Source organism: Dreissena polymorpha, chromosome 15, assembly GCF_020536995.1.
Source record: "Dreissena polymorpha isolate Duluth1 chromosome 15, UMN_Dpol_1.0, whole genome shotgun sequence".
NCBI lineage: Eukaryota > Metazoa > Mollusca > Bivalvia > Myida > Dreissenidae > Dreissena > Dreissena polymorpha.
This window is the reverse complement of record NC_068369.1, coordinates 64,202,653-64,230,363: the sequence shown is the minus strand read 5'-3', so window position 1 is coordinate 64,230,363 and position 27,711 is coordinate 64,202,653. Positions and strand designations below refer to the sequence as shown.

The following is a 27,711-nucleotide window of genomic DNA, read 5'->3' as shown; positions in this document are numbered from 1 at the left end:
GCTGAAAATTATGTTTACTTGTGTTTCAGCGCCTGAGTTTAGGTTTCCAAAGTGGGCTAGAAAACACTACATGTCTCGCTACCATTGCAAGCTCCCCACATGACCCTGATCACATGATGCAGCTTGAACATGTATTTGCTGCCAGCAACTCTCATACTGTGGTTAATTTCCACACAAAAAGTCCACTTGAAGAACTTGAAAATGCCAATCGTGATTCTGTAAGCATGTCTGAATACTGTGGAGGGAATTCTGGGCCAGTCAAGCTTCTGGGTGATCTAGATGAGGATGACATGGAAGTGTTCCAGATCACAGAAGAGCTTGATCTGAAACAGATTGAGAATGACTGATCTCATCCAAGCCTCTTAGTGATATTTTTAATCAAGTGACAGTCTTGTGTGAACAATGATATAGTGATATTAGGTTATGCATGCGCAAATTAATTACTTCTTTGTTCTATAAATGAATATGTTATGTTCGATGGTAGTTTTGACCATGATCAAGATACTATCCAATATCTAGCTGTACATTGTTACTTTTATTTATGTTAGATGTAACACAGCGGTTCTTGTCGGCATGTTGTTGTTACTGTTGTTAAGCATGAAAAGATAGGGCAAAATATGTAAGGCTAGACACCACTAAACACAAAGTAGAACCCCAAAATGGCTGTTTTTCTGAGTGCTTTTATATACACCTTTAACCTGATACCAAAATACACATGCATATCATTTAAACTGTATTTAATGCATTATATGCATCCTGCAACCGACAATAAGTAATCAATATAACTGACAGCATGCAACCTTTCCCTCAGGCCTTCTTGTTTGCGCATGTGTAACCTATTAAAATTCCTGTGTTCCGGTGTAGTCAGACACTACTACTATGAGAAACATTGTTGATATTGTAACCTACATGGGTGACATGCTTGTGTCTGGGCTGGTGTATAGGGCTGTGTATTTAAGTGTTGTTAGTGCATTTGTTTATACCTTTGTTATATATAGGTAGCTTTACTTGTGCTTGTGTGTCAAACAGATCAAAAATCATTAGGACATTAGAATGTACGTCAAAAATTAAATACCACATGACAGTCAATAAATTGAGTGGTGTTCTGAGAAAACTGGGCATAATGCATGTGCGCAAAGTGTCATCCCAGATTAGCCTGTGCAGTTTGCACACGCTAATCAGGGACGACACTTTCCGCCTAAACTTGATTTTTGGTAAGGAGGGATTTTCTTGAACCAAAAAATACCATAAAAGCGGAAAGTATTGTCCCTGATTAGCCTGTGTGGACTGCGCAGGCTAATCTGGGATGACACTTTATGCACCTGCATTATGCCCAGTTTTCTCAGAACGCGACTCAATTGTGTTAAATACACAACCAGGAATCATAACAAAGGTTGGCCACTAACTCTGAAAACAGGGAACAAGAGTGAAATATAGTCCCAACATGGAATAATAAGGAAATTAAAGCAAATGTGTTGGAATAAAACATTACGAAAAGAAAAAGTAACATCTCAAAACCAAATAAATTTAAATATGTGTTCATACTTGTTAGAATTAATAAAAGTTAAAAGTATTAAAAATGACTGTAAAATAGTTGTAAAATTGTAATGTATCCTTGCAATATCTTTCACTTATTTCGTGCGGGAAAAGTTTGCGTAGAATAGTTTATGATGTGTACACACAGACTGATCGTCAATCAGAATGCTCCAAAAAAATAATTATGTGTTAACACAAGTTATCACAGTGTTTGTCTTAATGATCTTCGTCTAATCTAAAAAATCAGGCACATGAAAATATTCTTGCCAAAACCAATATTTGTTCATAGTTAATATACATTAATTGTCTTAACTTTCTTCTTTTCTTCACTTATTTGATCACCATTTTGGTATCTTGCTTTTTTACTATTAGAATTTAATTGGCCCATTAGTCTGACCTCTGTCTGTTTTTGAATTCCTGAAGTTCAATATCGTGTTTGGACCTAGAACTTTGTGGGTCTCAAAGAATTTACAATGTTATGGCATGTTTTTGCAGAAACACAAACCATAATTTGATCTCAATAAGTAATTTCTCAACAAAGCATGACTTTTGCTTTATGGTTTTGATATGTTTTAGTTAGAATTATAAATATACTATATGGGTGGAAATGTCAGTTATATTATAAAGTATCATAGCATGTTTATTTGCAGGAAAAACACATTTACTTGTCATTTAGCCCGTTTCCACTTAGAAGCAAAGTGAAAATGGCTATGCGCAAACAGCATAAAACCAGAACAGCCTGCAAGTAACTCGCAGTCTGTTCAGGTTTTATGCTGTTTGCTGCTCATCAGTATCTAAGGTTTGGAGATGAAGCCTTTAAAACTTGAATCTAGTAAGATAGGTCTTAAATTAAATATAACATTGTACAGGACTAAAAATGTGGGAAAATGTGTATCTTAAGTGGTAAAGGGTTAAATGTTTTAACAGAATTAGGCTTTTAAAAAACATGTAAAATAGAATTTGTAGACATGCTGGAAATTTGTGGACCACCTCAGTATTTGGCAGGTTTATACAAAATCATAATTATAGAAATATGGAAAGTGGATAATTGCGTAATCCATGATGTGATAGTCAAACATTAGCAGCGGTGTGCTTTGTTTAACCATGTACTTGTGATATTTGATTTAACCCGAGAAATGATAAATGAATTGTATTTTTAACATGTCATACAATGTACATTTAATCCAGATTATCTACAGTTTGTTTCGAAAGTTGTTGTTGATATTTTGTTTTATTACTGAGCAAACCTTTCAGGAGTTTTTTATGCGATGATAAATGATTTTTATTGAATTATTATCCTGTCAAAGCATGCTTGATTGATTCCTGAAGCATAAAACTACCTGGAGTTGAAGCATCTGTCTCACATTTGATCAATTATATGTTTCATTGAATGAGCTTTCCATTTTAAATTCATCATGTTAGTAGAGATATTACTTATATTTTTTATTTAAATTCATGGTGTTTACAATATATTGTTACAATATATGTATCGCAAATTGATGTTGTCCTTTATATTGAATAAACATTAAGTGATAATGTCCTAGTTTCTTTATTTAATCATTATTAATTTAATGTATTATGATTCAATAGGCAATAGCCCCTATTGCGATTGATCTTTGCAACTGTGTGTAAAACATTTTGAGCTCATCTTAGCAAATTTTGCTAATGATGAGCTATTGAGATACCATGAAGTCTGTTTGTGTGTCCTTCAATTTTTTTGTTGAAACAAAATCTCCTTAGAGTTTTCAGAAACTTCACAGAAATGATCCTTGAGTTGCCCTCTGGAAAAGTTGTTCACTTAAAATATTTCCAGTCTGCTGCATACATATATATGTAGGTAAAAGGAGCTAGAAATATATATTATAAGTGTTAACTTCAAAGTCTTCTTTTCTAAAACTGTAAGGCCCAGAGGTTTGTTATTTGGATCGTAATATCTTTAAGTGGTCCTCTACAAAGTTGGTTCAAATCATACTCCTACCAGGGGTCAAAACAGGCCTTGCCTCATGGTTTACCAGTTTTACTAATACTTATGGAAAAACCTTTAAAATTTCTGAAATTGAAAAGCCAAAGTTTTTGGCTTTTGTTTGTAGCATGATCTAAGGGTCCTTTCTTGTAAATATGCCCCTGAAGTCAAACACATTTTTTGTCAAAAAGCGTGGGATATAACAATACATCTTGTAAGAGCTGTTGCAGTCATGGCTATCAAATCATGTTTACATCTTTTATCACAAAACATAAACTCAATTCAGTTTCTAATTATCTATTTTATTATACATTTAAGTTGACATTGTCAGGTCCATACAACACAACATTGTGTGAGAGCACAATACTATATTAATTATAGAAGGAACATTTTATTTTTATGCACATTATACCGGTACATTTAAAACATACAACAAATAAGGATACAAAGACGGATGTTGGTCTCTATAGTATACTCACTATATATCTAAAGATTGACATGTTTGTCTATATATGAATTACAAGCATAATTTAGTCAAGATCTTATTTCAATATTTTGCCATAAAAACCAGGTCCAGCGAAACTACATGTATCCTATCAGCACATAATAAATAAGAATGATACAGACAATAATAAAATCAATTACTAGCATGATTGTTTTCCTTTCTGGTAAATGCACATCCAGTGTCAGCAAAAAATTCGTCATTCACCAGAGTCAGAATCATGCAAACAAGACTTGAAATAACTAAACAACAAAAAGGTGCTAGTGCGTTATTTCAAGCCAAGTATGTTTATCTTTTCATATGTTAGATTACCAAACTTCTTTTTTTTTCAACTTTTTTATTTAAAAAAACAAAGACGCAGGTATGATATCAATTACATTTAGCAACACTTTGTATGAATAAATTTGTTATAACCTTGCCTACTTCTGTCAAAACAAAAAATTCTACATTTAATCAAACAATGCCATGGTAGTTTTTGGAATGAATCAACACAGTGTTGTAACTATCTCACAGTTAGGCCACGACTTTTATATTTCTTGGGTTACAAAACCGCCGACCCTAATTTTTGGAAAATGGGAAAAATATAAAATCGGAAAATCTTCTTTTTTTAATATATTTTATTCTCGACCGCACTGAAAAACGAGCGAAACGAGAAAAAAAACGATCCGGTTTGAGTACGTTTGCGAATAAAATCAAGTAAGTACAATGAACGATTGGTTCACATATATTACAGAGATCGGGATATTTTTCAATGTGACACAGTATGTACCAGTCCTTTTATGGGCACTTCTCAAAATTTATTTAATTACAGACAATAGGAAAATCAGCGTCAGTAAAATGTCGACCGCATCAAAATTTATTTCCGAGTCTGTGACGCAACTATATTGTTTAACATGTTTATTATATTAAACAAACCCGATATTATAGTAGATAAAAAAGTATTACCTTGCAATTTGATAATTAGTATAAATAATCCAATAAAACACTGCCATTATTTACGATATATATGTTTAGGAATTTTGTAAACACGTCCGCCATAGTTTATAGTAACTGTACAGAAATTTTGGAAATCGGAACAAATCGGTATATCTAAAAAAATCATTGATAAATGTATTTGTTGTTTTAATGCTTAGGGCCGAGTAATTTCGGCAAATCGGAACTCAACTTGCGTAAAATACTAGCTCAATTAACCGTTAAACTCCGCCTCCGTTCTCTGCAAAAGATTCGAAGGCGGAGCTATGCACGTGCTATTATTAAATTGGAGGATTGCAATTGAGAAACAAACGCATGATTGGTTCGGCATGTTGATTGCTAGACAAAGGAAGCCAATTTTGTCGGCGCGAAATTTGTCGCTTTATTGCTTCAGACAGCAAGCGGCTTTCCTTTGATGACGTCAAACTGTTAATTCACACAGACTGCACATTTTCGGAAGACTTTAACTGGCTCCTTGTTTACAATTCCAGTAAAAACACTTGCTAACATTAAACTTTGGATTAAATTATCAAAATAAAGCAAAAGCCAAGTTGACAAATATGATTGTATTTTTTCGCGTCAGTTCAAATAAGACGTTTTGCGTTGTAAATCAACGAGTTTTCATGACAACAACAACTTTAACAAACATTACCGCGACGACGCGGGGATCGATCTACCTCGATTTTTTTTCATGGACGATGTCATAAGTCCAATAAGAGCAAACACATACTTTGTGTGTGAGTAGTTTATCTTATATAAGATTTATGCAACGGGCATCGCATTGCGTAATGGTGCGCATCGAATTACGGAAATGAAGCGCAGTTGTTTTAATGGGAGAAGAACGCATGTCATTTAATGGAGTGTTTAAAATTGCCTGATGTTACAAAAGGTGCTTTTAGGTGACTCATTTCATTTGAAGATATAGATGTGTTTCATTGCATAATTTGATTTTTCGTCTCTGTGTTAAGGTTTTAAAAGATATGATGTCTTTGTTCTGATGTTATTAGTATAAACTTATTTTTCCAATGTTTTTTTTTTTTTTTTTTTTCGACCGCCCGATGGACCATTTTCAAAATAATTTTTGTAACCCAATAAAAAAAAAAGTCGTGGCCTTATGTCTATTGTGTAACCTGAACAACATTATGGCAGTAAAAATTTAATCTTGGGCAATTAACAGGCAATCATTCAATCATCAAGATGATTTTACCAAGAACATTTAAATGTAAATTGTAGAGAGATTGTTAAGATATATCGAGTCGCGTTCTGAGAAAACTGGGCATAATGCATGTGCATCAAGTGTCGTTCCAGATAAGCCAGTGCAGTCCACACAGGCTAATCAGGGACGACACTTTCCGCCTAAATTGGATTTTTACTGATAAGAGACTTCATTTTAATGAAAAATGTCATAAAAGCGGAAAGTGTCGTCCCTGATTAGCCAGTGTAGACGGCACAGGCTAATCTGGGACGACACTTTACGCACATGCATTATGCCCAGTTTTCTCAGAACTCAACTGAATTCTTAATGTTCTGTGAAGTTTCATTTCCGGAGAACAACCAAAAAGACGTATACAGAACATCTCGAAACATGTGGTTGACCTCATTCCAAAATGAAGCTAAAGTTTGAACTGTCTGTAATCATGCAGGTTAATGAGTCTGGAATTATTAATTTACACCCTCTTGCCTCAGTCTTGATGAATTTGATCGTGAACGTTTGAGGTTTTAATATAAACAAATACAAAGCAAGTTTTACCTCTAACTCCCCACTGAACTGACCAGAAGATTAAAGACTTACATAAGTAATTCAGATCCTGGAATGTTCCATGTCTGTTCACCCTTTCAGTGCTGGAACTGAATTTTGAAGGCAGAACGTGGTGCCTCATCAGGATCCAAACTGTTTGCTATTCTGATAGTATTCTTTGAATTTTTTTTGAAGAAACTGCTAATTTTAGAAATGCAGCAGACGACATTTTAGCAGACAACAAATTACCCAGCATGCAAAGGGTTAACAGTTATTGCCAGTGTAACATCCACATGCATATTTTTTAAAATCAAATACATACAGAAAATATATATCCAGTTATAAGTTTGAATTAAGAAACACAGTGAAGTACTAATAGTTCATATCTTTAGCAAAAAGAACAATATAAGAAATAAACATGAATTTCTTAATCCAAAAGAACCACATTTTCAACTATGAAAGGGAGGTAAATCTTACAAAGATAGTTTGATTCTAATAAAAAATGCTCATTTTAAGCGCATACATATTCATAATTTTGGAAATTTTCCAATGTAAGCTTGAACTTAATGCATGCATCAAGTAATTATAACTTCATATCAATATTTAAATCTTTGCGTATGAGCATGCACATAATATGTCATGATATACATGTGCAGGTATGCAGAAAACAATCTTCTTAAAATACATTATACTGTTATGTATATATATCTATATATACACTTTGTTAAAAGATATTGCACAACGTTCTTTTAGAAGACATGGCATTGAAAAATGCACACAACTTTATTTCAAAGACATTAAATGGTTTAATAATAATTTATTGATTTTAGTAGCTCATGTATATGTGCTCATTTGAGCAAAACACATTCTATATGAACAGTCATTTGACAAATAAGTTTCCTTTTTCATCAAAATTAACATAAAAACATTTACAATGAAATTAATCTGAATAGCACAAGAATAATCATCCAAAACCAACCCATTGACAATATTCAGATGTACATGTATTAGATCAGTTTTCCTAGACTATGATACATCACAATAAAAAAACTCAGGTCATGATTTACAATCAGAAACAATACTTTCGTGATCTTATATAGTAGGTTTTTTCTTTTTGGCTTTCTTAAATATATTTAGCTGTATTAAAGATATAAACAAAATAATTTCTCTGAACAGAAACTTAGGTGGATAAAAAATTGTAACAAACTGTGCTAATTGATAATGTCCCATTTTTCCAATTTGGACACACATATGAAATGTACATATTTAACTTGTGAGAATAGTAACGTAGTAAAATGTACACATGTGATTTTTTAAATATACTTAAATAACATACGTCACTTGCATCATCATTTTACAAATTGAATGAGACAAGCTGTAAATGACTATTGTCATTGGCAATCTTTGGAACAAACTGTTATTAAAACAAAATGGTCTGCAATGTCTCTTGATCAAATATTGGCACTACCAGCTCTAAATCTGCAATTATTTGTAACTCCCTCCTCTTTCATGAATATACTCACAACCAATATTAATATGTTACAAGAAGTAATGAGAAAAAGTCCATACTACAAATGATACAGCTAATTTATTTTTAACACCAGTGGTCTTTTGAATGATTTCTTGTGGAACTATTCCGACAGATGTCAAGGTCATAACCTCTTCACTTAGGTCACTGTTGTGCAGTCGTATGAAGGAGACACAATAAAGACTGGCTGAACACAACACCACACAGTGACACCATTTATCAGCAACATCAGAGGTCCATCATTCCTCTAGAGAAGCACCACATTAGAGTATCACACAGCAAGAGTTTGTCTTCCTTGCCTGAAGATACACAGAAAAGTATATGATACGAGGCGCTCTGGCAAAATGGGGCTTAATGCATGTGTGTAATATTTCTTCCCAAGCTAATCAGGGACAACACTTTCTTCATACGCTGGATGTTCCCTAAGAAGAGACTTCCGTATAAACGAAAATTACCTTTAAAGGGTAAAGTGTTGTACAGTATTAGCCTGTGGCAGTGATCATAAATAAATGATGTATTTTATACTTTATATCAACAATCCTCGTAGTGTCACAAAATATAACGACAAAAACAGAACTCTCTAAATTATTCAATCGTTTCGCATTGCAAAACTTTATAATTTTCAGGTTTTTAGATCGTCAAAAGATGTATATAATGGATATTTTAAAGGATGGTAAATGCTCTGTATGACAGTTTCCTCATAAATATCCAAACTACAACAAAAATTTGCGAATCTTACTGTTTTATTTTGTCAATTTATCAAATCGTGAAAAGGTCCCTTTAAATTTTCATAATTTTTTTTTTTACACAGACTTTAAAGGTCAAAGCACAACCAATGTGCTGTCAGAGTAGACACAGTTTACAAGACATGCCTGTCAAAACATTAAATAATATATTTTGGAATATTAAACAAATTGAGCTGCATTCTGAGAAAACTGGGCTTAATGCATGTGCGTAAAGTGTCGTCCCAGATTAGCCCGTGCAGTCCGCACAGGCTAATCAGGGACAACACTTTCCCCTTTTATGGTATTTTTAGTTTCAAGGAAGTCCCTCCTTACTGAAAATCAAGTTTAGGCGGTAAGTGTCGTCCCTGATTAGCCTGTGCAGACTGCACAGGCTAATCTGGGATCACACCTTACGCACATGCATAAAGCCCAGCTTTCTCAGACCAAGGCTCAATTGTCTATCTAATATGGTTGTTAGATAAATACTCACAGTTTTATAGAATGTTTTACTCTGTAAACTGAGTCCCTCTGATTTCTCCACCAGGTCATCTATTTTCTCGCCTCTTTGGAGCACGGCTTCTATTGTGTTGTGCTGGAGATACAAACAGTGCAAGTTAACTCTTTCAGTGCTGGAACCGAATTTTGAAGGCCTTTGCAAACAGTTTGGATCCAGATAAGACGCCACAGAAAGTGGAGTCTCATCAGGATCCAAACTGTTTGCTATACTGATAGTATTCTTTTAAAAAAATCGAAGAAAATGCTAATTTTAGAAATTCTGCAGACAACATTTTAGCAGACGACAAATTTCCCAGCATGCGAAGGGTTAACCTACGCATTGTTATACGGTAAGTTCAGCCATTCACCCATTAAGCACATGACCACTACTGGTTCTTGGTCTGCTGATAATTTCAAACATTGGCAATTACATATATAACTGTGTATAGGTGACAAACTTTCAAACTAGCAAACTTTCACTTTCTTTTAATTAAACTCCACAGTCAACTTTCCCTCCCTTTCTAGGTAAGATTTAAATCTTCATTTTATACAGATGAAAGTTTGTAAAACAGATTTTTACGTCAAACAAGGAAATAAGACTTGTGTTTGGCTCTCTGTAAATAATTATTGTATATACTTCAACACCAGAAACTATTTTAACAAGAGATCGCCAAGCATATGGTCCCCTACCGGTGAAACTCCACCATTTTCAGATTTTTTTTATTTGTAGCCATAGCAACCAGAATTCTTGATGTAGGAATAAAAAGAAATGACGTGAATAATGTCCATATTGCCATCTGTCCATGTTTCAAGTTTCATGAAAAAAATATGAAGAACTTTTACAGTTATCACAAGATCCAGACAAGTGTGACAGACTGACTGACAGACAGAGAGCAAACCATAAGTTCCCTCTTGTTTCACCAGTAGGGGACAATAAACTTATCAGAAGAAAACCATTGTGAGCATTTTGTCAGTAAATTGAAACCTTCGTACTTACAAGAATAATTTTTGTTTCATCTAAATCTGCATTAATTTTGGTCATTGCATCTGCCTCTTTAGGGTTCTGCAAAAGAATATACTTCTAACTCTTAAAATCATTTTCTATATGGTGCTAATCTTCCTAAAATGACAATGAATTTCCCACAAAACCTTAACATCCGTAACTACAATGTACCAATATATCAAAATATAAACAAATTCAAAACAATTTGAACAAAATATTTTTTTCGTAACAACAATGTAGCCGTACTTCAAAATATGAAAGAATTCAAAACAATAAGAACAAAAATAATAATTTGTATACACAATATCATTTTAATCATTATTGACAATCAAGCAACCAAATGACACCGTTATAAGCATAAAACGCAGTCATAAAACAATGGCATTTAAAGTAATAAGTCAAAGAATAAGATAACAGACTGTGTTCTACAAATTATACTGGGTCAAGAACGTACCTGATATTTTGTCAATAATAGTTCTACTTCAGGAAGCCTTATTTCACTGAAAATGAAAGATAAAATATTGACCAACACCATGCCAAAATGGCTCTTATTCCATACACCACCATGTAACGCAAGAAAAGCCTGTGCAATTGTGCAGCGCAGTAAGCTATCTTGTTCCCTATAAAGTCACACATGATTTTGTGGTCTCATTAGCTGACAGTGTAGCTCTTTACCAGACTGTGCTTAGGGAACTTGACAATATATAAATGTTGCCTCTAGAGTGTGAACAAGGCAAATGTTGACACCACACAACAGACCAAAGGCAATCACAAAAGCTCACCATGAACACATTGTGCTCAGAAGAGCTCAAATAATACCAGTAAGTAAAATTGGTAAAATCTCATATTGATGTATTCCTTCGTTTAATAGATATGCTTATTGCAAATTTTTCCAATTTTAAAGAAACACTAAAAATTCTTAGTGTGCCCATTCAGGCACTGGGATAACAGTAAAGATAATTGATTTAGCCATCCCAGTATGGACATGCATATACCACTAACATATGAATACAACAATATGACTAGATCCAATATGTTAGCACACAGTGCTGACAAAGGGCTATTGTGGTCTGGAGTTTATTGTCATACGTTGTGCGTCATCAACTTTTAGCTTGTTTACACTCTAGAAGCCACAATTTTCATCTTAAAACTTGGTCAAAAAGTTTATCTTGACAATATCTAGACTGAATTCAAATCTGGGTCCTGTACCTTAAACTGGGTCACCAGATCAAATCTTAAAAAAGCACATTTTGAGCTTGCTAAATCTCTAAAGATGCCACATTTTTAATCCAAAATTGATCAAACTTGGTCACATTTGTCGAAAAAACTAGGTTACCAGATCAAAATCTTAAAACAACCTTGTTACCACTGAAGAGGCCCCATTAATGACTTTGCAGTCCTTATTTATGAATAAATCTTAATGAATGGTCAGAAAGTTTACCTTCACAATACGCGGCTTGTTTTTTATCTTTCCCAAGTCAGAAAAAGACCTAGGTTATTGTTTTGGGGAAGAATTATTGCTAAAATAGCTGATTTGGGAAATAAAAAAGCTTTTTAAGTTTTGATTTAGGAGAAAAGGACATGCTTTTAAAGAATTTTTATTTGGAAGTCACATTTATCAGCCTGTTACATTAAGTGAAAAACTTCTGTGTGGAGTAAATTTGAACCTGGGTCAAGTGTTTCTAAATCTAGACCAACATGTTCAATCTTAGAAAAATCATGTTGCAACTATAGAGACCGCATTTCTGACTCAATCCTTATGAAACTTGGTCAGAATATGTGTTTGATAAAATCAAGGCAAAGTTAAAATCTGATTCATGTGGGGTCAATAACTAGGTCATCAGGTCAAATTGATGTACCTTGAAGTCAGGTGAGCCCTTAAGGGCCATCATAGCCCTTTTGTTTTTCTTGCATTTGAATGTATACCACATATAACTGAGTAATTGTTTGTTTTTATTGTTTGTTTTTTAAATTTCTCTTTTATAGAAAACATTCTTCCTTGGTATTTACATAAAACACTTGTACCCACTACTTGAATACTTGTTAACACATGTGAAGTTTTCATCTTATCAGTACCTGTAGTTGGGTTAGTGACTGTGGGCAAATTTAACAGGACCGTACAAGTAATATTTTACTTACTCTTCTTTTGATATAGACCAGTATTTCTTGTCAATTTTTTTCTCAAATTCCTCGATGACTTTGTTCAGGAGAGTGTGAGCCACACGCTGTGGGTACTCATGGTCGGCTATCAGCACCGCTCCAACATTGTTACTGTTTACATACACATGGCAGATGTACTCTGAAAAACAAACATTTTATAATGTGACCAATGAAATCTTCTCTACACATCTGTAGCACATATACTGTTAAATTCTAACATTTAACAAGCACATTCGTTGAATTGATATCCTCTGCCAATACGCTTCTGGACACAAAAGTGTTATATTTGACACTAAAAAAGCATTTTTTAAAGATATAAATGGCCATAACTTCGTTATAAACAGATGGTATACAATGCCATTTGGTGTGCATCATCCTCTTATCCATATATATACTCATACCAAGTTTCAATGAAATCTGCCAAAGCACTTCCAAGATATGGCTCCGGACACAAAAGTGCTGGACAGACGGAAAGACGGACAATGCCAAAACAATATCCCTCCGCCTATGGCAGGGGATAATAACATGACAATAGAAAAATTCTGTTTGTTTCAGCTCTGTATGGTTTATCAAGAAACAGGATCAAATAATTGTGAAAGTCATATAACCATGTCAATTATGTCATTTTAAGCAACAGGCATCTACTGATGCCAAGGTGCAACTAGCGATTGGCCTGTCTATTTATATGTATTTCTGTACATTCATACAAGGTTAAACCAATATTAGGTATTTGTCTCACAAGAGTACAGCTTGCAACAAAGCTTAGATACTTGCATGGATAATGTGTTTGAACACTGTCAACACGCCCTTATCTCCTGACCTCACTTTCAACACGCCCTTATCTCCTGACCTCACTTTCAACACGCCCTTATCTCCTGACATCACTTTCAACACGCCCTTATCTCCGGACCTCACTTTCAACACGCCCTTATCTCCTGACCTCACTTTCAACACGCCCTTATCTCCTGACCTCACTTTCAACACGCCCTTATCTCCTGACCTCACTTTCAACACGCCCTTATCTCCTGACCTCACTTTCAACACGCCCTTATCTCCTGACCTCATTTTCAACACGCCCTTATCTCCTGACCTCACTTTCAACACGCCCTTATCTCCTGACCTCACTTTCAACACACCCTCATCTCCTAACCTCACTTTCAACACGCCCTCATCTCCTGACCTCACTTTCAACACGCCCTTATCTCCTGGCCTCACTTTCAACACGCCCTCATCTCCTAACCTCACTTTCAACACGCCCTTATCTGCTGACCTCACTTTCAACACGCCCTTATCTCCTGACCTCACTTTGTCGGTGACATTGACCTAATTTTGGACTGTTATTTATTCCGTAGGTCCAAAATTTTGGATGACATAAAATGGCGTGCTTTGTTTAACACAAATACTTCTGCTACAAAGCTCTAATTCTTGAATAGATATTATCTATGAACACTCTCAACAAACCCACTTCACCTGACCTCATTTCCACATTGACCCACTTTTGGGCTTTGACTAATTCAGAAGGTTGCAATTCGGGCTTTGACTACCGGTAATTCAGAAGGCTGAATTTCTTGTTTACCGTAAATCCATGAATAAAATACGCCCTCGTGCATAATACGCACCCGCGAGTTTGGTCAAAATTTATCGGTAAAAATTGAAAATCCGAGTAAAATACGCACTAAAAAAATCAGTGTCCGAAATTGGCCATTTCAGAAAAAATGTGTCAATATATTTTTGTGTTGTGAAAATAGAAAATCAATTTGGTGTTGTCAACTATCTGTTACCCCGGTATATTGATCGGGATGTGTTATAGTGCTGTTGTTATGACAGTTGCATAATAAATATCTCTGTCTATTGTTTATATAACCATTGATTGTTACCGATAACACACCGGCCCCTTGCTGACATCCGGGTCAAGCAGTCATAATTACAAAAGAATGAAGCAGAGACGCTAACGCTGTTTTTTGTTTTCACATTTAATTCAATTTGACAATATTCGGGACGATAATAATTATAATAATAATAAAGTAATAAGAAGACAAAATGGTTACTTCCTTTTTTATAGTTGTCTAGATGAATTACTTTTTCTTTTTTCAAGTTACAAACTTGGTACTTTTATATAACTTAAAATACAATAAAACCGTTCGTGTTTTTCATGATCTCTTTAATTAAAATACGCTGCTGTCATTAAGGTTAGTTTAGGAGTAAAAAACAAATTAATTAATTATCACCTTTCAATTTAATTCGGCAATCGGCAGACAGGTGTAATAGACTCTATAAGCATCATAAAACTAATTATTTAATTACCACTCTTTACTTCAGATGTGGTAAATATGCGGTAGAAAGATAAATAGTGGTTAGCTAAGAAATATTTATTTACGGGTATTGTCAGTTGTTTTTTTTTCATTTGCTTATCTCTTTATACGACTTAGCGTCCAGTCGCTATTTTGTAGGCAAACGACGAACTTAACTGTGTATTCAAAGTATACAGTGTCTGCGCATGGATGACCCAATATTATCCGATAGCTCCTCCCGTTCTCACTTTTCATTCGATAACGTCATTTCATGTGTAAGCGAGCTCAATGTTTATTGGCCAGCTACCATGCGCACTTCAATAACAATAAGGTCAAGCAATGTCTCATAATCGGGTACAGGCCGTGTTTCGTTTACTGTTCGAATTGCGAACACTTTCATTCAAACAAAGAGACAAATATAGAAAACCAGTCTGATATAAATGGAGGATGTTTTCAATGAAATTTTACTAGATTTTCGCATTTTCACAAATAAGATTTTTATTGAGCCAAATTCTCAATATTTTCGCAAATGACTCAAATGGGGAACGACAGCCCGAGCCCTGTTGCACCAATTTGATGTAATTGTGTAGTTCAAAATGGCTGCCGCGAAGCGAATAACAGCGATTAAAATGAAAATTTGCACAGGAAAAATTTTGTTCTGCTCTAAACTTGTATATTATACGCACCCCCTACTTGAAGAAAAAATCGGCAGGTAAAAAAGTGCGTATTATATTCGCAGATTTACGGTAACTGAAATTGACCATTTGCTTAACATAATTTCTACTTTCTAGAAACCTTTTTTTGACCTTGAGGAATTTAAATGAGTCAATAATTATCATAAAAACTGCCAGGGCTTCATCTCAGGCATATGGATTTATTGAATGAAGCATCTTGTTGATTTTATATAAATCCTACCAATATGGCCAGAATTGACACAGCCTTTCCCAATAGTGCATTTATTGTTTTGAAAACACATACACTGATTCCCACAAATTTAAACTAAGAATTTACAAGCAATATGTTGTTTATAACATTAATTATTAATGATTGCATTTCCTATAATGCAAAGATTTTAATGAGAAAAGTAAGTGACGGCTAACATTTTATTTTGGACAAACAATAGATGTCTTTTGACTACACATAAACAAAAATAAATGTTTTAAGTTGTAACTTTTTATTTTCTCTTTTTAACATTGCTCATAGAATCAGAAATGATATTAATTAACTAATACTGAACATAAGAAGTAGTTCCAGGCAACAAAAACTGTGTTACCTTGTTCTTTCACAGATGACCGTGATGATGCAAGTGTTCGCTCCACAATAATTTTACTGGAGAAGTTCATAAACTCCTTCACACTGTCAAGAACAAAGCAAATAATTAACATGTTTGTTTCTGTTAACCCTTTACCACTAAGATATGTATTTTGACGCACTTATAGTCCCTTAGAAAGTTACATTTAATTAATTACCTTTCTTACTAGATTCAAGTTTAAAGGCTTCATTTCAAACCCTTAGATACTGATGAGCAGAAAACAGCATAAAACCTGAACAGACTATGAGTTACTTGCAGGCTATTCTGGTTTATACCTTTTGCATTTAGCCATTTTAACTTTGCCTCTGAGTGGGAAAGGGGTAATCAAACCAAAAACATAAAAAAAATATATTGTAAGAGGAAAGACGTGTTAGTGTGTGTGTGTTTTCCTCATTAGATCCACGTTTTCTTAATTCAAAAAATGTGGATTTTAAATAACAGCCAGGATGACTACCGGGTATGTTTGTTTGAGTGTGTTATAGAACTGAGTGTGTAATAGAACTGACTTCAAGCATTTCAAACAAACAACTGTAAGTTTGACTTCAAGCATTAAAAAAAACTTATTTCAATCACATTTTTGGAGTAATCATGTGGTGTTATTTCTTTCTGCAAATCACACAATACTAAAAATTAAAATGTAAAACTTAGATAACAATGCCTTAACAATACCTAGACTTTTGGAAGTATCCAAAGCTACTGAGCTCATGGGCTGATATAAGTCTTGTAGCTTTATTATCACCAGTCTTGTACAATACAGAGAGGGCGTACAACTTCATGACTGCTGGCCGTATCCAGAGTACAGTTACTGAGTTAGAAGAAATATGCAGCAAATACCTGAAACATAAATGTTACAGTTTTCTAATAACAGCAACTATTTATTTTTATTCTTCTGGGTGTCTAAATTAGGAAAACTTATCCATTTTAACATTTTAAATGGTATAACAAGAAAAAAATTCAATGTGAAAATATTAAATAAATATAGTTTCCACTGGTGTTCAAATGACTGATGTATGGTTCATAAACCAATATATTACAAGCTCTTGGCAATTCCGACAGTTGCAAACTTGTACTGCATATATGTGTTTGGAACACTTTCAATTAACCAACTGACTTCAAAAATCATATGCATGTTCATTATTTTATTTTAGTTTTGCCCATTTAAGTGCAAGTTTATGCTTACTGACATTGATTTTGAATCTTGTATGCAATACTTTACATGATAGTAGTATTATTTCCTGGTAATATTTTAACATAAGAAATGATTTTTGTTTCTTTAATTACAAACAACTTGTTATAAAAGCTTTCTGTCCCCAAATTTCATGTTTTATAATGGAATTAGTTATTGACCACAACTATACAGGGTCCATGAAGTTCTCAAGAAAATTCCTGAAGTAAGCAAGAATGGTATACAATTACAAATAAACACTATATAGTAATTAGGCATATTTGTTGGTCTACTGTGTTGTTTTCAATTCATTTCTGTTATATTTTGTTAAGAACAAAATAGAATCACCTTTGACACATTGAATAAAGTAAGTGATAATATGCTGGTGCTTAAGTTGGAATTGATTGATTAAGTTCTTCTGAGATTGTAGTGAAATAAGGTCAATTCCAAATCCTTGCTGTTTGTCTAGCTCTTTAACAACACAGAGTGTCTGCTTATCACTCTGGAGGACCTTGGTTCACTCCCCTGTTAGAGCTCAGGAATTTTTAGTCTAATGGTGAAAAGGCAAACAAGTCCCTTCTCAATAAAAAATAACTATCCAACAGTATATATTTTACAAAAACAGATATTCGAGAGTGTACTTACCGTAATATAGTGCTCTGAGTTAAGTCTATCCTTGTATGAAAATGCAACAAAATTAGTAACAAGGGACAAAATTGTCACAAAACCAGGTTTTCATTGTGAAAAAAAATCTGATTAAGGGAGACAACTCAAACTGAACTTTTGAAATGAACAAACAAAATTAACCCCCTTTGTAAGTTTGTTTCAAAATAAATCTATTTTAAGTTGTGGTGACCTTGACATTGGAGATATTGACGTGATTCTTTCGTGCGACACACCGTCCCATGATGGTGAACAAATGTGCCAAATAACTGTAAAATCTCACAATGAATGACATAGTTATGGCCCAGACAAGCTCATTTATTGCCAATTTCGACCTTTGAACTCAAAGTGTGACCTTGACCTTGGAGATATCGACGTAATTATTTCGCGCGACACACCGTCCAATGATGGTGAACAAATGTGCAAAATGATTTTAAAATATGACAATGAACGACATAGTTATGGCCCGGACAAGCTTGTTCCGCCCGCCCGCCAGCCAGCCAGCCAGCCCGCCCGCATTCGCCAATCTAATAACCAGTTTTTTCCTTCGGAAAACCTGGTTAAAAAATTTACTAAATCTATCAAAAAATAGCAAAGTTATAGAAAAAGGAGTCTAAGCTATGTTATCTATCTATATATACTGCTAGTCGTCAACAATTAGTATTACAAGCAGGCGCGTGTCAGTGCTTGAAAATTAAAGGAAGAAATGTATAGGAGATGATAAGTAATACATAAAGTATTTGTGAGACATAGAAACAAAGGTGAAAGTGTTAATTAAAAGAAGAAATATACAGATAAAAGGTTAAAAACAGCCAACCTGCTCAGAAACTGTGGTCTAGTTTGGTCACCCCCTGCCTAAACTGGTCCAGGGTAGGTGCCTGCACAATATTGGCTGGTAGTGTGTTCGATAGGATGATAGAAGCTGGATAGAAGGAAAATTTATAATAGTTGCTTGGAGTGGGGATTTGTCTGAATGAAAGAGGGTGCAGATGTCTAGTGAGCCAGGATGGAGGAATGACATAAGGAGGCATTGGTACACCAACCAGTCCGTGGACAATTTTGTAAAACATCAGTAGCCGGGAGTCATACCATCTGTTCTCAAGGGAACGCCACCCTAATTTTTCTAGCATGTGTGTGACACTGTTTTTGTATGAGTAGTCATTGGTGACCCATCGAGCGGCCCTGCGTTGGACCATCTTGATCTTGTTGATGTTGTGTTGTGTGTGTGGGCTCCACACTGAGCTACTATACTCAAGTTGTGGGCGGACAAGGGTTTTTCTAGGCAAATTGTTTGATGCGTGGGTGCTTTATGGGGATGTTGCGTTTGATGAAGTTAAGTGTTTGGCTGTTGCAGTGACCTGATTTATGTGTTTGTTCCAACTGAGGTCAGATGTGATGCTAACACCCAAGTATTTAGCATCACTAACTGTCTCAAGGGTTTGACCGTGATGTGTGTATGTGGATTTGTAGGGGTGTTTTGACCTGGTGATGTTCATAACCGTACACTTGGAAGGATTAAATTCCATATCCCAAGAGTGTTCCCTATTTTGTAACCTATCTAGATCTTCTTGCAAGGTGTTTTGTTCAGTAGGATTGTTGACCGTGATATAGACAGCAGTGTCATCAGCCAATAACCGGACCTGTGAGACTATGTTTTCAGGCAGATCGTTTATGTAAAGCAAGAAGAGAAGAGGGCCGAGAACAGAGCCCTGAGGGATGCCTGATTTGACTGGAACCTTGTCTGAATTGTCACCATTTACCAAGAAAGACTGACGGCGACGAATTATAATAAAGAAAAGATTTGACACATTGTAATGTGCTATCTTGGATGCCGTGTTTGTGCATTTTGTAGAGTAACTTCAGAATAAGCTTTTAAATATTGAAGTGATGGATTATTCAGAATTATCAGGTATGTATACAATAAGTGATAACCATGTGTACACATTAATTATTGTAAATTGGTTAAGAATTGGTATCGATGGTCTGAGGAAAATAAATGTGGACTAGTTTCACTTTCAACGTTACTGTGGTTCGAAAGAGTAATTTGGGTAAAAAACTACGGAAATCGAACGCAGTCTAAAAATGTCGCATAATACGAAGTACTATTGAAGTAAAATACGAAAACTTGACTCGAAAGGCACACACAAACTGAACGTTTTGTGGGGAAATACTACCGCCAGTCAGTCTACGGTTAACCCAGAATCTGACTCGCCCATAAGCAAGCAAGTGATGAACATTTGCCACTTCCAGATTCAGAGTCACTACCCTTTTTAGCTTCTTAACATTTCAATACTGTACATTTATGATGTTCAGCTTTACTTTTGTGTTTAAACAAATGGTTGCCTTCAGACATTTGGCAACATGAATTTTGAATAAAAATATTTTGGATGCACTCATGCAGGTCCTTCAACTGTGAATATTCATAAAAAACCCTTAATGACATATTGAGCTATGTATTTTATTTGAACTTCAAGCATAACAAAGACTGGATTTTTTATGGTACACATACTTAATTTAGCAGTGGACAATGACTGTTGCATGGTAAACAAGAGCACCGCCTTGCGGGTGCAGACCGCTCATCTATTTTCTTTTAAAAGGTGAAGGGACTCTCATTTTCAATCACAAAGGAGGGAGGAGTGGAGTGAAGAGGGGTGTATAGTGTGGGGTTGTGGACATTTATTACATTATCTTCCAAAAAAGCGAAGAAAAAAAAAAAAAAAAAAAATCGGGGGGGGGGGGGGGGGGGGGGGGGGGGGGTTGGGTGCGATGGTTGGACGGTATTTCAAACATAACCGTTTAAAAAAAAAAATGGGGGGGTATAGTGTGAGGGTGTGGTGATAATTTGTGAGATGATCTTAAAAAAAAAAAAAAAAAAAAAAAAAAAATCAAAAAAAAAAATTGGGGGGGGGGGGTGGGGGGGGGGTGGGGGTATAGTGTGAGGGTGTGGTGGTCATTTGTGAGATGATCTTAAAAAAAAAAAAAAAAAAAAAAAAATTAGGGGGGGGGGGAGGGGGAGGGGGGGAGGGCACGGGGGATGGTTTGGGTGAAGTCTATTGTGGTATGTCAGGTAAGAGTAGTTTTCATCAAAGTATCAATCAAATCTAATCATAAATAAAGAAGTTATGGCAATTTTAGCAAAATTTAATAATTTGACCTTGAGAGTCAAGGTCATTCAAAGGTCAAAGTAAAATTCAAGTTGCCAGGTACAGTAACCTTATGATAGCATGTAAGTATTTGAAGTTTGAAAGCAATAGCCTTGATACTTGAGTGGATCGAAACACAAAATTTAACCATATATTAAAAGTTACTAAGTCAAAAAAGGGCCATAATTCCATAACAATGACAACCAGAGTTATGCAACTTGTCCTTTTACTGTACCCTTATGATAGTTTGTGAGTGTTCCAAGTATGAAAGCAATATCTATGATACTTTAGGGGTAAAGTGGACCAAAACATAACAGTGCTCCAGCTAGGCCTAAATCGAAGGGCGCCACGCCCTGCCCTCCCGAACCTCCGCCCTGCCCCCCCCCCGAACCTCCGCCCTGCCCCCCCCCCCCCTCAAAAAAAAAAAAAAAAATTTTTTTTTTTTTTTTTTTTTTACATATGATAATTCATAAATCTCTTATTACATTGTAATTAGTTTAATCCTCATTGTAGACATTATATTTGAATGGTTTAATAATAATGGGAATAATACAATTATTTATAACATATAAATTAACATGCAATAGAAAGCATTCCAGAAACACTCGCGCGCTCGAACGTGCCCTTTTCACAAAATACTGCGCGTCGAAAGTGCCCTTTTCACAAAATACTGCGCGTCGAAAGTGCCCTTTTGACAAAAAAGCCACCCTGCCCTTTTCAAATTCTAGCTGGAGCACTGCATAAATCTTAACCAAATTTTAAATTTTCTAAGTATAAAGGGCCCATAATTCCGTCCAAATGCCAGTCAGAGCTACATAACTTTGCCTGCACCGTCCCCTTATGATAGTTCATAAATCTTGCAAGTATGAAAGCAATAGCTTTGATACTGTAGGAATAAAGTGGACCTAAACACAAAACTTAATCAAATTTTCAATTTTCTAAGTATAAAAAGGGCACATAATTCTGTCAAAATGCCAGTCAGAGTTACATTACTTTGCCTGCACAGTCCCCTTATGATAGTTAGTAAGTGTTGCAAGTATGAAAGCAATAGCTTTGATGCTTAAGGAATAAAATGGACCTAAACACAAAACTTAACCAAAATTGTCAATTTTCTAAGTATAAAAAGGGCACATAATTCTGTCAAAATGCATGCCAGAGTTATCTAACTTTGCCTGCCCAGTCCCCTCATGATAGTAAGTAAGTGTACCAAGTTTGAATGCAATAGCATTGATACTTACTGAGAAAAGTGGAACTAAACGCAAAACTTAACCAAAATTTTCAATTTTTTAAGTATAAAAAGGGCACATAATTGTGTCAAAATGCACGCCAGAGTTATCTAACTTTGCCTGCCCAGTCCCCTCATGATAGTAAGTAAGTGTACCAAGTTTGAATGCAATAGCATTGATACTTTCTGAGAAAAGTGGACCTAAACGCAAAACTTAACCGGACGCCGACGCCAACGCCAACGCCGACGCCAAGGTGATGACAATAGCTCATAATTTTTTTTCAAAAAAATAGATGAGCTAAAAAACAGTTTAATATGTTCTCACCATTTTTGGGCAATACTATGTATGAAAACATTATATTTAATAAGAAAAAATAATTTCCCAAATAATGCTTTTGTCGATGAAAATTCTTCCCATTTTGGAAGATTTCCCGACTGGAAAAATCCCAATTTTGCTAGGTACTTTTTCCCAAAATAGACAGAAAAAGGCCTGGCAGGTAAAGAATAGATCTAAAGTATTTGTAAATCTTGTTGGGAAAGTGACCATTTGTTGGAGAGAGAAATCATTAATAAGTGATAAGAAGTCTTGGTAGAGTTTAGGAAGGGAGCAGCCAGCTTTAGCTGAGGGAATACCTTGGCTGTTCCAGAATAGTTTGGGAAAATTAAAGTCCCTAGTAAGCCACACTTTACCTTTAAGTTTGTTTACCAATTGCAATGACTTACCTAATTCTACAATACTATTTTCATCTTGTTCGTGGGGTCTGTAGTACGATCCCAAATATTTCAAGTTTTAACCAAAGGAATTCACAGTTTGTTTGTAACCTTTTCATTTCTGAGACAACAATTGTATTTTTGACCAGAATAAAGACCCCCTCCCCAGATTTACCTGTTTCCCTATCATGTCTGAATGGGGTGTAACCTATGGATTGGGGAAAAAATTCGCTATCAGTGTGTTTGTGTGTAAGCCATGACTCTGTGCCGAAAGCTATGTCGGGTTTATATGAATCAAGAAATGCATGGAACTCTAGTTTCTTATTTACAATGGATTGAAAGTTTATGGTCATGACTTTTAGGCTAGAGAAGAAATTTTTAACATTTTTACGGGGGACGTTGGGATTACCAGTAACAGAGGCAGCTTGAGGGGTCTCTGGCTCCGACAATAGGGAAAAACTATTATGAGATTCATGGGACGACAAGGATGAAGTAGATAATGTGGAGAAGTTGGTAGACTCGCAGTTCGTACACAACCATGAAAAGGACTGATTGCTGGATACCAAGTCAGAGTAATCGGACTGGCTAAATCCTTCGCAATGAATGTGGAACCACAAATTATAGGTGTCACATAAAATGATGGGGTCATTTTCAAGTACATTCAAGCCACAAGTTCAACATGAATAATCTGGGCCAGGATTGAGTTCAATATCGGCGGATAGTGTCAGTACTAGGATAAATAAATAGCTTTTATTTGGTTTTGCCTTACTTACAAAGTTTTGAGTTTTTGCTTTGCTCACTAGACGACCTACATAAGTCTTCCGCAGATTAGGGTTACCCGAATGGTTGTGTGGTCTGATGAAATATCCACCTGTGTCAAGATCACCTTGGGCTACATGAAATAATGATTTACCAATTGAAATAGGACAAGACATGTGAGAATTCCTGTAAACATTGCTATTTCCTGTTGTTGTTTTTGTTTTATTTTCTGCTGGAAGGTCAAGGACTTATTGCGGGAAAACAGCTGGCTGTGGAAAAAACTACCAAAACCGATATATGCAACCTGAACTACCCTGAGTTGAATTAGTTAAATTAAAATATGTTTAAATTTCTGAAACCGAAAGTAGAACCAGAATAACTTTGCTAGAACAACTGTTTTTATTGAAAATTTCAGGAGAGAGAAGAAAGCTTGTTAGTTGCACGACGCATGCGCAGTTCTCTGTTTACAGTCTTCACTTCCCAATATGTACCGTAAAAACGCAGTCAAAAGTCGCGATTTTTTACCTCCAAAATTTGATTAAAAAACCGGTATCGACTTAAGAGGTGGTCCATGAAAAAATAATGAAATTCCATGAAAAAAATAATGAAATTCGACGAAGATTGATCCCCGCGGCAATAGTTGTTGTTGTCGTATAAAAAAATAGTTGATTTACGACTAACAAAACGTCGTATTTTTACTGATACTTACCAATTAATATAATCACATTTTGCAATTACTCTTGTTTTTATTTTGATAATTTAATCCAAAGTCTTCATGTAAGCAGGTGTTGTTTGTTTACTGTTCATGTAAACAAAGAATCAAGGACATCATTTAAAGTCATGCGAAAATTCGCAATATGTGTGAATCGACAGTTTGACGTCATCAAAGGAAAGCCGTTTCCTGTCAAGAAGCCATAAAGAACACCTTTATCGCCGACAAAATTGGATTCCTTTGTTTAGAGAAGCGATATGCTTAACCAATCGCGTGTTTGTAACTCGCTTGCAATCGTCCCATTATGCTGGAGTACGTGTATAGCTCCGCCTTTGAAACTGTTTCAGAGAAAAAGGTGCAGTTAGCGGTCTCTTGGGTATGTCAATCATTGTTATAAAACACGTTTTACCGAGACACTAATCAATTGTTTTGACAGTCAGATTAAAAGTACAAAGATTGGATTACAGTGATAATATTGTTTCATCGGACTAAAAGCAGAAAATAGTTTGTGGATAATTACTAGCGTGGATTATTGAGTGCAACCATTTATTAATTAGATAAACAAAAACACAACTGGACTTACGATAAATCTTTGAAAATGCCTGGCAAACGCAAACACCAGGCTTATGACAATGCATTTAAATTACGTGTGATAGAGTTTGCGGAGAATTTAATTAACAACATTGCTGCCGAACATGAGTTTGGTATAAGTGAGAAACGTATAGAATACTACAGCAACTTCATGTACATTTAAAATGGCGTCCGTATATGAAATTCGTAAACAGAAAATTTCTGACTCAACTTATGAAGCTAACATACTCAAAATCTCCAATTTTGGTACCAAAGTATACTTATGATCCGGGTAGACTTATGACTGCGTTTTTACGGTAACTGTCTGAAACATTTATGTCCCACAAAAAGAGATATTCAAGTGTGTGCTCAAATAGTTCTAGTATAAATCCATAACTGGGGTACATTAAAGATTCTTAAGTGCATCAAGGGAACATTTAAGTAGTACCCAAGCTGAAAATGACCAATCAAGCGCTAATTACACTTAAACAATTGAATTTATACATCTTAGGAAATCTTTGTACACTGCAACTCCAATATATCGCAGTTGAAGGGATCCAAAGATCGCGACCGTGATATATCCGGTGCGCGATATAAAATGTTAAGTTATTCATCATGTACATGTATGCATTAGCATAGTTTGGCAATCTCAAAACACACTATTTATATACTTACCATATTGATTTGTGTGTTACATCCATATGTTATTCATTGGTATAACACAAATCATTATTCCATGTATTTTGAAATGCATATAATTAAATTTGTAATCCGAAACACCATTGTCAAATGTTATTGATCAAGAAAGCATGCACAAATTAGACCCATTTACAAAATGACGTCATTCACATCAAGAAAAGCATGGAAAGTTTGACAAACTGAGGGACATGATTCACCTCTCAGTTAAAAGCAAATAATTTACACTGTATCTAAAGCGCAAAGATTGCTGAGATAGGTCAGTATTGACTTGTGACAATTACAGTTATAATGTTATACACCTTCATGTGTTTACTGGTGCGTTTCGGCAGTTCAAAGCAAATTCAATAGAGAATGGTTAACACCCAAAATGACCTGTGATGTTTGACAAGTTGGATTATTGTTTATCGCAGTACACAGGTGCTAGAGTTGGTGTACAATGAGAGCAAACAATTTGGTCAAAACTGGATTATGAATGTCGGATAAAACAGAAATTAAGGTGGGTGAAAAAAAGGGTAAAATAAAACTTTGAAACAGATTTTATCTCATCAAATTCTCAGATTTTAAAGCATGTTATTTAGAGATTATGCTCATCAGATTTTTGGGAGCCATAGCCGATTCGCAATATATTGGACAAGGCGATATAACGGACCGTGATATATTGGAGTTGCAGTGTATTAAGCAGATGAATTAATGGCATAAAATGAAATTTTAGAATTTGATTAACAATAAGATAAGGACGAGGAGTGTAGTAAGGTATCATAATGTCACTTCCAACAGCTATGCAGTTAGGCTAGCTCTTAAACAGCAAGGTTAGTGTCTGCTTATCATTTGTGAGGACTCCAGTTAGTTTATACCTATTTATTTTAGCTTGATTGCATAGAAAGCCTAAGGCTTATTTGAAACACTCTCAAGTCTGTTTCCTGGAACTAGAACCAGTAATTGGTGACTATGGGGACAATCTTAAGAACTCTTCCACAGTGGAGATCCAACCAGCGACCTCACGATTGCTAAGTAGACACCATATCTACTACACCACTGCGGACTAAAGATTCCAGTTAAATGCCCAGTTGGATAGGAGCTCAGATTTGAATTTAAACATTGTAGGAGAGAATGATCAGAACCAAAACTTACTTTAATGAGATTTTCAAGTATAAACTAAGAATAAATCATACTCCAAACAGTCATGGGTATTTTATTTATTGATGTCTAACCTGTACATTTAAACACTTACCCCGACTCTCTTCTTAGAACAGACCACCAGCTGTCCACACACTACGATCTGTTGAACGTTGATAACATGCGTTTTAAAAGTGTGTATGTACACGGAGATAGTGGTATTTTGTTGAAAATGGGATAAAAGGGTTATTTATAATAAAAGTCGTATGTCAAATGTTGTATTTTAGGTTCAATCAAATGTTTATTTTCTGTTTCTGACTCAAACGGAAGTGCCAGATTGGAAGTTTTGACAGCTAAAACGTCACCGCACAAGGTAACCACCGCACAACGGTGGTTACACACAACCTGACTCACATTTTGGAACAGCTGTTGTTGTTCAGAATTTATTTACAGGTCCACGCCCCTTTACGGAGTCATTTTAGCTAGACCTTTGGAACAGCTATTTTGAATTTCCTGGACGACCTTAATAAAATATGGTATACTATGACAACGAGTGTCATATCTTTTTATCACATGCTTTTAAACGAGCAAATTAAATAAATATTTACGCAAACATAATGATAAATCCCGAATGTTGTTTACAATTCGTGGCGTCATTTGACGTTGCAACGGCATTTCAGCAAAATAACAAAATGCGATTGGTCAATAAACGAAAACTAAGCC

The 27,711-nt window shown here is 35.2% G+C and overlaps 2 protein-coding genes across 6 annotated transcripts in view; one reads left to right on the top strand and one right to left on the bottom strand.

Moving 5' to 3' along the window:
• The window catches only part of LOC127859832 (uncharacterized), a 54,327-nt gene extending 50,148 nt beyond the window's left edge, over positions 1 to 4,179 (top strand). For all 5 annotated transcript variants that reach the window (XM_052397342.1, XM_052397340.1, XM_052397341.1 and 2 more), the window contains one exon: positions 30 to 4,179. In XM_052397342.1, coding sequence (XP_052253302.1) covers positions 30 to 347 — 318 coding nt within the window. In that variant the 3' untranslated portion in view covers positions 348 to 4,179. The remainder of the gene's footprint in view (positions 1 to 29) is intronic.
• Positions 3,781 to 27,347, bottom strand: LOC127859833 (synaptobrevin homolog YKT6-like). The gene is made up of 8 exons (XM_052397346.1): positions 27,104 to 27,347; positions 16,895 to 17,059; positions 16,187 to 16,269; positions 12,602 to 12,761; positions 10,917 to 10,962; positions 10,457 to 10,522; positions 9,455 to 9,556; positions 3,781 to 8,538 (listed from the first exon to the last, which is right to left on the bottom strand). The coding sequence occupies exons 2-8, from the start codon at positions 16,999 to 17,001 to the stop codon at positions 8,503 to 8,505; spliced, it is 600 nt and encodes a 199-aa protein (XP_052253306.1). The 5' UTR covers positions 17,002 to 17,059; positions 27,104 to 27,347; the 3' UTR covers positions 3,781 to 8,502.
• Positions 27,348 to 27,711: the final 364 nt, after the last annotated feature.